We start from the raw sequence: 14,519 nt of genomic DNA, 5'->3' as shown, positions 1-14,519 counted from the left end.
ACTGCAACAAGCTCCTGTCAGCTCAAAGTTAGAGGGTGGATGCCCTTAATGCAAGGACACACATATGGTGTACTTCATAGATGTGGTGAAAAATAAACTGCGCAGAACATAAATATCAAAGACAGAAGCACAGTGGCCGAAACGCATGTAATTCAGGCAACACCAGAATTGTAATAATTGTTCAGGAAAGAATGAACACACACACAATATTATTTTATAATTAATTTATATATCTTTTTCATCTATTTTGATGACAAAGATATATAAATTAGGAAACAAAGCAAGGATCAAATATTAGTGCCGTTCTGATTTTTAAACATACCCCACACATATTTATTATTTCTCAAAAAAACAAACAAACAGCCCCCTTAACTAGAACTAGTTGCTCAGAGAAATGGAGACCAAATGGCTTCTGAGAACCCTCCTGATCACATGATGTCAGCTCACCCAATTAAGAAACCAGATCTCGTACCATGGAACTTATCATAGAAATGTAGGGCTGGAAGGTACCTTGAGAAGTTATCTACTCCAGCCTCCTGTACTGAGGCAGGACCAAGTATACCTAGATTATAATGACTAATCACAACCAACAAACCCAGCTTGGAAACAAAAAATACAATACATAGTTTTGCCATGACATTTTCAGTTATTCTAGTAGTTAAAAATGAATTGTGTGAAATTTGAAACTTAGCATCTCAAAAATGCTGCAAGTTTACAGATGTGCCAATGTCAGTGAAATATTTTCTTGACTAAAAATTTGCCCACCTCTTCTTACCACCCATCATACAAGAAAAAATTGCTTTCAGGATTATTATTCTTGCTACAATAAATAGTTTGTGAATAATTTGTTTTTAGTTACAATGCACCGTATTGAGCTCATGAATAAATTCAACTTCTAACTTACCTTGCCAAAGCTTCCCTTCCCGATTGCTCGGAGTATCTGGAAGTGGTCAAAATTCACTACAAAGTAAAAACAAAAGAGTTTTAGTTTCTCATTTCCACATATTTTCCTACCAACTTCTTGAAAAAAAAAGGAAAAGAGATGAGTAATTGATAAAAAAAAGTACATTTTGCCAGTTGGACAAGTTGTTGCCAAAAGATCAGTATGTTCCAGAGAAGATTTTTGTTTAAAAAAAAACAGTGGGGTGGGCCCTTTGTATCAGCTTTAACATTAATTGCTTTATAGGGACTCAGTCCCCCTTAGCCTGCTTATGGCCAGAATCTTCTAGTTTCTGACTCCTGAAGTTCCTTTTAATCATGGTCCCTGGATGTCTCATACCCTCTATCTACAAAAATAAAAGGATCCAGCTAGAACCCAACTCTGATACTCTGATAGTGAGCAATGCCTCACTCCATGAGGAGTTGATTTCAGTGACACTACATGTGGAGTATGGTATTGTTGGTGTCACTAGGCATAGCTACCAGGTAACTCGGGAGAGTGGAAGGCCAAAAGTGCCGATGAAGCTCTTCTGCTCTGGGCCTACCTGAACCACAAAACTCCATCTTGTGAACTCTCACATACTTCTGTGCTAACTGCTTACATGTTGAAGCAGAAATGTAAGGGTCAGCTTTTCTCTAGCATACAGCTGCTGTTTTGCTCAGACTGCTGTGAACAGGCCCTGCAAGGCCAAGAGATAAGCAGGCAAAGGGAAAGTTTCTAACATGCACACTGTGTACCTGCTGTAACTGTTGTCTGGAAGGGAGGGGTAAGGGAGTAACAGACAAAGGCTTGCACAGAAACAGCTTGGAATATAAAAGGGAAAATTTTATTTGTATGTGCTGCACTTGATTTGAGACATGCTGGTCTCCTAGTGCCATTTCAGAGCTCTGAAATAAACTTGGCTTGCTTTCTCCCCTCGGTGTCTTTATTGGTGCCAAGCACACCGGGCAACGAACCCCTGTTTGCCATCTTGGGGCCCAGTTCTGGGCAGGCAACAGTATGGTATGGTATGGTATTCTGTGTTGGTATCACAGAATGTGTTGGACCATAGAGACTCTGACTGGCCTCTGAACAGTCCTTTACCAAGTCTTCTTTCTCAGCTGATGTTGTTTGACTTTCACCCACAAATTGCACTGAAAATGCTCTCTAGTATAGTTAGCAGTGTGCCTAATTTTTAAAAAATTGTAAATGTATATAGAGATTTTAAAAAACAACTAAAACTCAATTGATTTCAGGATAATGTCCATAGAGTATGAGGATAGGCACTTATAGACATGAATAGTAATATATAAATAACAGTTTGTTAAGTCACATACCAATATTAAACTGGTGTAACACAAGTAAAAAAAAATACCCACAAAACACAAAAACTTAACCTATTACAAAAAGGGGACAGTGAATGAATGCATTCATGTATTAAAGGTTGTATGGAGGGAGGGCTCAAGGACACAATACAAACAAGTCCCACTGCTAAAAATATCACAATGCTTTTGTAATCCATAGTTATAGATGGCTGCTGTTCTTGTACATGAAGAGTTTATTACTGTGCATGCAAGTGCTGCAGCCAGTTTGGCTATTACTTGCTCTATCAAGAAGCCAACACATTAAGGATGGGCCACTGATTTCTATTCTCTGGATTTCTGTATCCATCCATACTTTAGCTGCTAGTGATTCCAGAGACATAACGAAAAGTAATGGGGAGTGGTGAGAGTGTTAATCTAATACTTTAATTAAGTGCAATGTTGCTATGTCAGCAGCCATAGCAACTATAAAATTATGATTATTAAATTACTGCTGTGATCTAATCTCTCCAAAAATTAATCTCAAATGAAAGGTGCTATGTAGTCCTTCTGTCTACTTAAGTAATGATATATCTCCCAGTACCATAGATTTTGAATACTTCAATGACATTAACAGACATATTATCTCTGATGATGATGATGATGATGATGGTCACCTCAATTTCAAGGGCAATGTTGTCAATCATAGTTTTGTACAAATGGGTCTTTGCATGACTCCATAGACCAATTCGGGAAGAACAACATTACTCCACTGGCCACGGAGCCATTTGCCTAGTTGTGTTGATTGCCTTGCACATTGTTTCTGTGCTGTGCTTCCTGCTGCTCCACGTGATTTTTCTCAAAGTTGTGGATACCCACCCTTATGGCGTGCTGCCACACAATATGATCAATCGACAGTTGCTCAAAGGTTGAATAGGAAATGTTCATCTTGCACAGATTTTCTTTCGGGGTGTATTTGAAGTATTTCATCTGACGTCCATGCTTACGATGGCTAAAGCTTAATTCAGAATATAAGACTTATTTTTATAGATGGGTCTCAGGCATTCGAATTACATGGCTAGTCCATCTCAACTGGGTACAGACCAAATGAGCCTCGATGCTGACCAAACCAGCTTTCACCAGAACTTCAGTGTTGGAAACCTGGACCTGCCATTTGATGTCCAGCAATCGTTGTAGGTGTTGCAAATAGAACCTCTCAAGCTTTTTAATGTGTCATTGAAAACAGGTCCATGTTGTACACCAGTAGAGCAATGTCGTGAAGACATCATAGACTTTGTTTTTTGTCTGGATACAGATTCCATGTTGCTTCCAGATTAAGTGATAGAAGCGACTACATGTGGCACTGGCTTTCTTAATTCATGGTCAATTGTTGCTTCATTGTTCAACATACTGTTGAAATAAGTAAACTGACAGCGTAGAGCATGGTACCTTCCAGTCTTATTGACAGGTCTTGGTAAGGTTGTTTAGGAGCTGGCTGGTATATAACCTCAGTTTTCATTCAGCTGATAGTGGGGCCCAAGTTATGAGGTGCCGCAGCAAAGCAGTTTGCAAGATACAGAGTGCGCCATCAAGGCACAATCATCGGCATAGAGTAGTTCCTGGATCAATGTTCCTATCATCTTGGTGTTTGCATGTAAATGGGAAAGACTGAAAAGCCTACCAGTGCAGAAGTGTATAAAGACACCATGTGAAGCATCACAAAGGGCTTCCTCTAGCAATGCAGCAAAGAAAAGACCAAAATAGCTAGCAGCAAGGACACATCCCTGCTTCACCCCATTCATGATTGGAAATAGCTATGTTTGCACTAGCTCTTCCAGCCATGCCTTCATGGAATTGCTGAATGATTTTAATAAATTTGTCTGGACATCCAAATTTACTCAGCAATTTCCAGAGGGAAGTGCAGCTGACCATATCAAATGCCTTAGTTAGATTGAGAAACAAGGTGCTATTCACAACATTTTTCCTGTAATTGTCGAATGATGAAAAGCATGTCATGAATTTTCCTGTAATTGTTGAATGATGAAAATCATGGTTGCTGAGCATGAAAGCCACACTATGACTCAGATAGAACATTGTCGATTATTTGGGTCACAAATCAGTTCAAGAGGATCTGTGCAAGAATCTTGCCAGCCATGGAGAGCAAAAAGGTACCATGGTAGTTACCATAGTCACTCTTTGAGCCTTTACACTAATAAATAGTGACAATGTTGATATCTTTCAGTTGTGACAGTATAACTTCATGTAAAAAAATTCAGAGAGCTTGTCAATTGAGACAATTTCCTCCATGTTTGAAAACCTCAGCTGGAATGGCATTGGAACCAGGGGATTTATTATTTTTCATTACTTGAACAGCCATCAACACCTCAGCTTGTGTCGGTGGATAGGCAAGTGCAGTAGATGTAGGCAGTTTATGGACATTATCCAGCGACTCCTAACAGTAGATGAATGATTAAGTAGTTCGCTAAAATGTTCACACCACCATTGGTGGATGGCAATACGATCTGTGATGAGAGATTCATCATCAGCATTTGTTAGTGGTACTAAGGCAGATTGATTAGACCCATACACGGCTTTGACCACCTCATAGAAACCTTTCAAGTCATGATTATCAGCAAGCGCCTGTAGTTCCTCTGCTCTACAGTCAAACCACATATTTTGCATTTGCTGGAGTCTGCGTTAGAGCGTTCTGCAAGCTGCCCTATATCTGGCCTTTTTTGACCCAGAGTGCAGGTCAGCTAAGAGTGCAGCATTCTCTTATCACTTGACATCAAGGAGATTCAATATTTCAGGGCCATTATAATGGAACCAGCCTGCATGACAGCATTTCATATACCCAACACTATCTACAAAGATGTTAAAGATTGTGTCCCATGGGGATACCCATTCGGCAGATATGTCATCACTGATCACTGGATATTAATAAATGTATCATCACTACATGCCTGGGAGATGGAGAGGTATTACTATCCTCATTTTACCAACGGGGAACTGAGAGCCCAAGGTCACTCAGGAAGACTACGGAAGAGCCAGGAATTGAACCCAGATCTCTTGAGTCCCTGGCCAGTTCTTTAAACCAAATAAACATCTTTCCTTTCTGGGGTCCTGATCCAAAGCCCAGTGGCTGCAAAAGATTCTTGGATTAGGACCAAAATACAAAATATTGTTACAGGGCCCAATCCTGAGGTCCTCACTCAGTTCTTTCTCAGAAAAATACCCATTGACTTCAGTAGGATTTTGACAAATGAAAATGGATACATATTCTGGGCCAGACGCTGATTAGCCCTGGCCTCAGGGAAGTACTGAGAGAGAGAGGGAATCAGTCTCCCCTATAGCAGCATCTCCTCTTTGTGGGAGCCTGCAGCAGGCTCTCTGAAAGTCCATGGAGTATCATCCTTCCTGGCAACCTGCTGGGATTCTATGGGAATGTTCACTAAGTTCTTAAATTAAATAATAAATAAATAGAGATATCCTATCTCCCAGAACTGGAAGGGACATTGAGTCAAGTCCAGCCCCCTGCCTTCACTAGCAGGATATAGTACTGATTTTGCCCCAGATCCCTAAGTGGGCCCCTCAAGGATTGAACTCACAACCCTGGGTTTAGTAGGCCAACACTCAAACCACTGAGCTATCCCTCCCTTCCCTTCATGCTGTGAACCCCTTTTGTAAGCAAGGATCCAGGGTTTCTCAGCTAGCGGAAGCTCTGGCCATGCTTCCAGGGAGCTGGGGAAGGCTCAGTACCAATGGACATGCCCAGAGCCACTATGAAGATGGCCTTGTGGATCCATGAGAGCAGCAGAATATGAAGTCTAGAACCTTGCTCCTTCTGCAGTGTGACAAACCCTAACTTTTGCAGGAGGGAATTTGGAGCCACAAGAGGAGAATATTGCTGAGTTACCTCCTTTCCTGCTCCCTTCCCATTAGACTTAGAGGGAACAGTCTGGCCCTGAGTAAGGACCCAATGATTTGATTTAGTATTAAATAGTAACATTTAATAAATATTCGAGTTGCAACACACAGCTAGACTACAGCTCTAAGAGCTAGCATATATTTCTGACATGTTTTTGACAACCGATCTACATTTTTCACATACAGACAAAACTATTATATGAACCTCTGTCTATGAGAAATACATACACAAGATTAGATTAAAGTGAGCACATTTTAAGCACAGTAAATTTGTTTTCTTGGCAATTAAACTACAGGACATGGTTTCATGATCTGGGGAATTCCTAGGAAGTTTTATTCCTAAAGCAATATTATGGTTATTTATTACAAAGACCAAAATTCATATGTCTGAAACGGCATTGTTACATAAAAAGTCTTTTTTTTTTTTTTGGTCTCCATGACTACAAATGAGCTAAAAGCACATTTTAGTCCATAGTCAAGATATAACTTCAAATATGCACATCAACTACATATGCCCTTGAGCTAATCTGTAAAGAAATGTTGCATTTAATAAATTAAATATGCAGTATCCATTTACTTCAGGTACAACTGAAGTTATATGAGTGGCTGCTTATTTTTCTTCAGTTCCACCAACTTCTTTTAGAACGAGCTAGGCAGCTGAGGTTCTAATAAGGTAAAAGCAAGTTGCAACTTTTTTTTTAATGCACTTTTTTTGTGCACAATGCACAGTATTTCTAAAAATGACAACACAGTTCTACAGAATATGTGATTATCTCTGAAATAGAAATCCTAAACTTGCCTAGTACAATTATATATGCTCTGGAGATTTCACTTTTTTGCAAGTGACAAGAGAAAGCTGTCTTTCCCTAACCACTCGAATATCTTATTATTTTTGGATGATTTGTACTAGCCTGAGTCATATATAAATGCTAGTGAAGAATTCCATGACACATACTCCCAACAAGCAGGAAGATGACAGCTGTTGCCTATTCACAGGACCATATTCACCCACTACGTTGACTTCAGTGTGGCATAGTTTTGACAATCACAATCTGTAAGTACAATAATGGTTTGGCTTGAGGTTTCACTGAAGGAACCTAAAGGGGGAGGAGGGGGAACCTGAAAACTTTTATAAATTATAAATAAAATGGAATGTAGCAAAATAATCTAATGACATTCAATTGTTAATAAAATTGCCATCTTGTTTGGTTGAAATGCTCCAAGGGGTCCTTTGTCAGATTCTTATGAAACAACTAAGTTAATTATTCCTACTGACTTTCTGAAAGCTCATTTTCAGTATGTCCCTTTTAGTGAGCGGATGGTGGGTGGGGGATTGCTGGGCAGAAAGCAGTCCCTTTTGTCAGGAGAGACAAATATCCTCCCCTGGGAGTCTTCCTGGCATCAAATAACTAAGTATGATTCATAACTGAGGATAACATGCCATGATTTTGATTTGTTTGGTTCAGATTGTTTGCTTTAAATTTCAAGGAATGCATGAAAAGCAGAACGGCAGTTTTTATGCTGCTGTAGAACTTCATTAAAACTCTCACTTCACAATCCACCTGAAAAATTGATGTTCTCCCCCCACCCCCACAAAGATGTAAGAGTAGATGCTGCAGTGAGCTCTCTATTAACTAAGATTTCATTGTTTTATAAAATGTACTACAATATATTGTCAAGTACAGTGGATTTACAGCTCCACTTTGCCAGCAGCTAAAATTCATTTTATACCATTTCTTTCTTCTTTGTTTTTTTGCACATAATTTGTATGCAGGATTATTATGCGTCAAGTTACAATGTGCGCTCTTTTTAGTCCCTACGCCAGATATTTCAGAACTGTGTTTCTCCATAATTTTTATTTCTCTGTTTTATTCCGCAGTTATACAATACAACAGCTGAAAATGTGGCAAGGTAAAAATAAAGCATTGCCACCATGGTCCTACTAATGGACATATAAAAATACAAGGGTCTGATCTGAAGGCTTCATCGGGAACAGGATTGGGCCTCAAGTGTCTAGATAGAGATGAGCTTCAGCCCTGACTACAAAGCCCGGACTCTTGGGAAAAGTTCCAGCCCATATCTGGGTCTGGACACTACAGGTAGTTTTTATGTCTGGGTCAACCTAGGACAGCTGTCCACTGCTTGCATCACAGGATAGGGACGAGTTTCAGAGTAGCAGCCGTGTTAGTCTGTATCCGCAAAAAGAAGAACAGGAGTACTTGTGGCACCTTAGAGACTAACAAATTTATTAGAGCATAAGCTTTCGTGGACTACAGCCCACTTCTTCGGATGCATGTAAAGCTTATGCTCTAATAAATTTGTTAGTCTCTAAGGTGCCACAAGTACTCCTGTTCTTCTTTTTGAGGATAGGGACGAGTTTACTTAAAGGATTGTGCCTCAGAGACGTAGAATCCCTTCCTAAGCAGTCTGGTGTTCTGGTAAAATGAGTGTGCTGCATACGTTAGAATAGTGCAGCCTGCTTCCCCTGTGAAGGAAGGGGACAGAGCTATGGCTTCTCTGCTCCTCCCTGAGTTCAGTGACTGCAGTCATGATTGGTCTTTGAGTAGGATGCACAAAGAGGGAAAGAGTAGCTTGGTGCATTTACCATAACCCATCCATGCACTTGCCCAATGGATCAGTTACAATCTATGACACTGGGCTGAGCCTTGCTACCATTTCCAAAGGCCCTAGAATTTTGGAAACATTCACGCTAGGATCAGATTTGAACTTGGCAGCTCGCACCCATACATAATTAGAATGTGATGAATCTTTCGTGATGCAATATCCAGTGAACATCATCTGGAAGGCTCTGGGAAGAGTGAAAGGAAATGAGGAAAAAGATTTAGTTGGGGATTGGTCCTTCTTTGAGCAGGGGGTTGGACTAGATGACCTCCTGATGTCCCTTCCAATCCTGATATTCTATGATTCTATGATTCTAAGAAAACTCAGATCTTAAATATGGATTAATTTTTGTCAATATTTTGGTATATCTCAATGTATGCTTTGTAGGTAATGAGTCATTATATGCACAAAGCACTTAAAAATGCACTTTAAATGATCTAACATAATGTTTGGTACTTTCTCAAACCAATTATGCTATCTAGAAAGATAAGAAACGCTGCTAAGTATACATTTTTCTCCACTCACAAATAAAATAATTAAAATATATCTCACTGTAAAAAAAATCTTACTTTGTGCCAACAGCTGCCAGTGCTCAAATACATGTGTGCAAATGTTTTCATGAATAAAGCTGCGTGCACACAAATGGAAGCCAGGATGAGAGTCATTTGGAAATTTGTCTCTAAGGGCTGGTCCCCACTTAGTCCGGACTTCGGACTAAGGTACGCAAATTCAGCTACGTTAATAACGTAGCTGAATTCGAAGTACCTTAGTCCGGACTTACCGCGGTCCAGACGCGGCCGGAAGTCTCCCCCCGTCGACGCCGCGTACTCCTCTCGGCGAGCTGGAGTACCGGCGCCGACTGTGAGCACTTCCGGGATCGATCCGGGATCGATTTATCGCGTCTTAACCAGACGCGATAAACCGATCCCAGAACATCGATGGCGTGCCTCCGGACCAGCCGGTAAGTGAAGACTAGGCCTAAATATCTCATCCCAATTTTCACACAGTCAAATTAAAAACCATATTGAAAAAAAATCTATCAGTTTCCAATCTACGTTACAGATAACACTACTGAAAATTAAAAATGGCAAAATTTGAAAGATCATATATACATTTCACTGTTTGTATTATTAACTGTAAGCATGTCTCTCAGTTTGAACAATGAAAACAAGCTAGTTGGATTAATTTTGGGGGACCGCCTATACCGTAGTCAATATCATGTTCTGTCTACTTTGCCAGCACAAAGCTGCAATGATTGGGCTGTAAATAACATAGGGTGAGGTTCATCATTGTTTACAAAATGACTCATTCCTGCTCTATTAAAGAAATGGGAACAATCTATTAGTTTTTGTAAAAACTTATCTTTACAAAATCTAAGTGCTGAACCAAATTTGACCTGACAGTGCCTCTTCAAAACTGTATTATGGCTAAATTCCTATTTGGATAATTGCACTTAGCCGGCAGTACTTACAGTATATTCGTCCAACAGTTGCAATTAGATACAATATTTTTGACATATTCTACTATAATGTTAAACAGCTGCTTAGTTCCACTCCACCAATGCTCTGCATTATACTAGGATGCAAATTGATTCCTGTATACAGAAAGTTTGTAAAGAGTTAGATAATTCTTCTGGCTGAAAAGCACTCAATAAAAAATTAAGGTATTATTATTTTATAATAGAAAATATGACTGACCAGCGTGACACCATCAAAGTTTCTTTTTTACAGAGAGTTCTGTATCTGGTAAAAAAAGGTAAATTAATAATTCTTTTCAACCTAGGATTATATTATATTATTACTGTTTGCTAACATAGTAAAAAAATCATTGGTATAACAAACCCAACATTGTAATTATTGATACAGAAACATTACTATATGGCCACAATAAATGCATAGGTGCTGCCAAAAATGTTAACAGTTTCTATTCATTGATAGAAAATTTACAGCTACAACTTAGGAGCAATTACCTGCTTCTATCTGGATCTCAAAAGGGGGGCTGTTTCTCCAAAGTTTTGACCCATGCCAGTGGAAGAACACAGAGAGAAGACCAAGAATGAACCCAGATGGTGGATGGCTAATGGAAGAACTTACAAAATAACTCAGAGATAATGGAAAGAGACAATGGCAGCCACAATGGATGCTGAAAGGTTGAGATAAGACTGAGAGGAATGAGGATGGTGTGAGCAGGGATGTTAGGAGAAATGGAGAATTGGCAAGGGATGCATGTGGAGAGACTGGAGGAAAATGTGGACTTCTGTGGAAGGAGAGAGAGAGAGACATTCGAGATCTGCAGAAATGTTACAAAAGAAAGTAGTGGGCCCACTAAAAAACTAGTGAAAGACTGAGGGAGGGGCTACAAAAGGATCAGGAAAGTATGTTAGTGAGCAGAGTATAAGGATTTCAAAGGGAGGAGCCTGGGAAGACAAAAGGATCAAGTAAAAGCCTGGCAGGAATGAAGAGTGAGCATGCCTAGAACAGAAGAGCTAGAAAACACCTTAAGTTGTGGAGAGAGAGGGGAGATTGGAGGTGACCTGAAAGGAGAAGGGTTTTGGAAGCATCCAACAGAGGTGGAGAAGAAGAGGGCCAGCAATGGAGCACCATCTGGAGAGGCCACTCTGAAAATAACAACATACACCCTGTGGTTACATGTTCGGCTGCGTGTGTGTGCTTTGCACAGACAGTCGGCACAGCAGACCTTGAGCGAACCGCCCAATTACCACAAGATCTGTTAACGTATGAAGGTACCAGGCCAGGTTTATTGTTGACAAAGCACGGTAATAGCACCTGACAACTCTATGAGGATGTATGCCCATAACAATGGACGCAGCTCAGTAAATGGTGGAACTTTCCATTCCATCCTCAGCTGGACAAAGATACTCCCTTTGAGATACATTTTTATACCCTGATACAAACAAGTTAGTACTGCCTCTGACATAGTTAATTACTGCCCCCTGACGTGGCTAGTTATTACCCATCTCCTTGACATGTTAGTTCAATCAAAACATCTCTATTACGTACTGTCATCCTGCCCTTATCTTTTAGGAGGGGTCAGTGTGTTCCTGTTACCCTGGGGGAAAGTTTTTGTACCATCCTTAATATCAGAATGTTCTGGTACCACTTAATATCAGAATGTGTTTGCGTAAGTACTTTGTGCTTAGCACTTCTTAAAAATGTGTATTTCTGCATTATCAGCCCTTTTCTTGCCAAATTCTGCAAGCAGGTCCTGCCTCATACCAGGCCTCTAATACACAAGAGCTTGTATCTCAGGCTCTCTTCCTACTACACTCTCTAATTATCAGACTTTTGTTCTCCTCTCCCCTTCTTATAGGCTGGAAACTGTCTAATATACGGCCTTCATTTTTGTGTAACAGGGTGGCTCCACATTGTGTAAGAATCCCCTTGCTTTTTTCATTTCACTTTCCTTTTATTTCTACCGAAAAAAAAAATGTATTAGAAATGCACATTGGGTTTTAGTCCACACTATCTAATGCTGTTCTGTTTTGCCCATTTGCATCCACAAAGAAAAAGAGATAGGTGAGACTAATGGAAGTACACTGTAGTCCGACTGACTGGCAATGTGAATGAGTATTAGCTGCCCAGGAATTCAGGGAATGCTGGCAGATAATAAAAGAAATTAAAGATATAATATGAACCACTTTAAGCACTAAGGAATCACACATACTATTAACAATACAGCTGTGAAGTCATCTTAAAAGGAGTAAGTTATTGGTACTAGATAATGTTTGCATTGGCCCATGACCATTCCCAAGTAGTGCATTGCTATTAAAATCATCTGTTTTTTCAGTGAATGAAAGTTGGAGCGCTACTAAATTGGATGAAAAGAACAAATACCTTTTCCACACAAATTCTGTTTTACAAATTTTGCAAGTGCTATTTATGTGAGAAAAATTAAGCTTATTTGTGTTAGCATCCCAAAGAGGCAAATTAGCTATTCATTAGCAACTCAGTTGAGCTCCCAATAGGTGCAGTTTTTGAAAGCATTAAACGAGAAGTCAAAATTACACAATGCAATTTATATATGCCATGCAACTTTCACAACAATCACAAAAAAGAACATATCACACAAGAAGCTGAAAGTGGGAGGGTTTTGGTCAGAGTCAGTCTTACACCTTTTGTCAGGCTAACTGTGATGATGTAAGGATGTGATAATAGCCTAGCAGCGACCAAGCACCTAGGATTTATTCATGACCAGTTCTGTGGGGTAGCCAGAATGCAAAGTACTCACCAATGCCACTTGAGGGGAGCTGTAATGAAATGACGGAATAAAGGTCAAAGATCAGCATTCAGGATATTTTGGATTTTGAATGCTCTTAGATGCTGCGCTAAATTTTGTTTAGAAGAATGTTGGGTCAGCTTCTCTGCAAATCTTTTTCAGGAAATGATACATTTTATGTCAGTACCACTTGCTGAATAGCCATTAGACTGACTTGTCTTTATACTTTGCTAGGAGAATTTTCCTACTTTTACTACAGTAGATGAATAGATCACTCCACTGGTCAGTTTCCTGAATGATTAGCCATCTTCTCCACACAAGTGATAAACCACAGAGTTGAACAGATCCTCAGTTTGGAGTCCCAAACTCCCCCAGATCACAGGCAAGGAAAAAAGAAAAGGTTCCCTCCTTCCCAAAGAAGGTGGGTGATTTCACACCATGCAATGGTCATGTAGTGTTCACAGCAGAGACATGTTAGCACTTCCCCAGGAAAGGAAATAAATCAGTTCTAATGATAGTTAACAACTTAGATGCCAACAAATAGTGAATAGAGCTCAACACATGTAACTTTGGTGTCCAGATTATATAGTTAGTAGTATTAATTTAAAGGACACCTGCAAATGTATAAAAATAGTGGGTTAGAAATTAGTCCTGTCTACCAGTGTGAATTTCATCAGTCTAGGTCTACAACCTAGGTTGAAGTTTGCAGAAGGCAACTTCATGGTGACCTAGCCTGATTTCCAATGAGTTCAGGAATATAGCTGAGCTTTTGGCCCAAGCATGGGTTGCTTTTGGAACTGGAACTATTAGCACTTAGAACTTTTAGTATGTGACACTTTATTCCTTTTCCTTAAAGAACCCCTTTCTAGAAGAGGTTATTGGTTTAAAACTATGGCATTTGGGGGCTTTCTATGATATTACTTGGAAGAATCTGTTCCGCAGTATGATCAGTACAAAGAAGGGTTTTGGAGACATTTTTTTCTCCAAACTGGCATGATACTCTGATGAAGATGTGATGGCTTGTTAGTATTATTTGGTTATAGTTCTATGGCTTGTATCTAGAGTGTTTATTCTGTAGAATGCAGCTGAATGCATGTATTTTGCTTTATTTTAAATACACTATTCTCAATCTACACATGGAGGTTACTATTCCTAATAATAATTATTACAGTAAAGCAAATAATAATGTTTTATGTTAGAATTTCATTGTTAAAATGCAATACTGTCAGAATGTGGTTTGTACTTTATAAAATGCTCCTTAATTGTGACTGTGTGTCACACTGAGAGTTAGGTTCTGTACTTAAACAAAAGCCACAGCAGATCTTAGGCACAACAACACCTCCTTCAAACTACATGCTGCATAGGGCCACAGGAAAAAGACCATGGCATTTGCTTACCATGGCATTATGCAAGACATGGGAGCAGAGGAGATAAGAGGCCTTGTACAAAATAGTAGCTAGTGATGACCCTTTTCTTGTTAATAAAGAAATATGTGGGGAGACAACTGACCACAG

The 14,519-nt window shown here is 39.6% G+C and overlaps 1 protein-coding gene across 4 annotated transcripts in view; it reads right to left on the bottom strand.

Moving 5' to 3' along the window:
• The window catches only part of STK32C (serine/threonine kinase 32C), a 240,427-nt gene that overhangs the window by 99,744 nt on the left and 126,164 nt on the right, over positions 1-14,519 (bottom strand). For all 4 annotated transcript variants that reach the window (XM_042856759.2, XM_065552146.1, XM_065552147.1 and 1 more), the window contains one exon: positions 905-960. In XM_042856759.2, coding sequence (XP_042712693.1) covers positions 905-960 — 56 coding nt within the window. The remainder of the gene's footprint in view (positions 1-904; positions 961-14,519) is intronic.

Source organism: Chrysemys picta, chromosome 7 (assembly GCF_011386835.1).
Source record: "Chrysemys picta bellii isolate R12L10 chromosome 7, ASM1138683v2, whole genome shotgun sequence".
Taxonomy (NCBI): Eukaryota; Metazoa; Chordata; order Testudines; family Emydidae; genus Chrysemys; species Chrysemys picta.
This window is presented reverse-complemented; position numbering and strand designations above follow the sequence as displayed.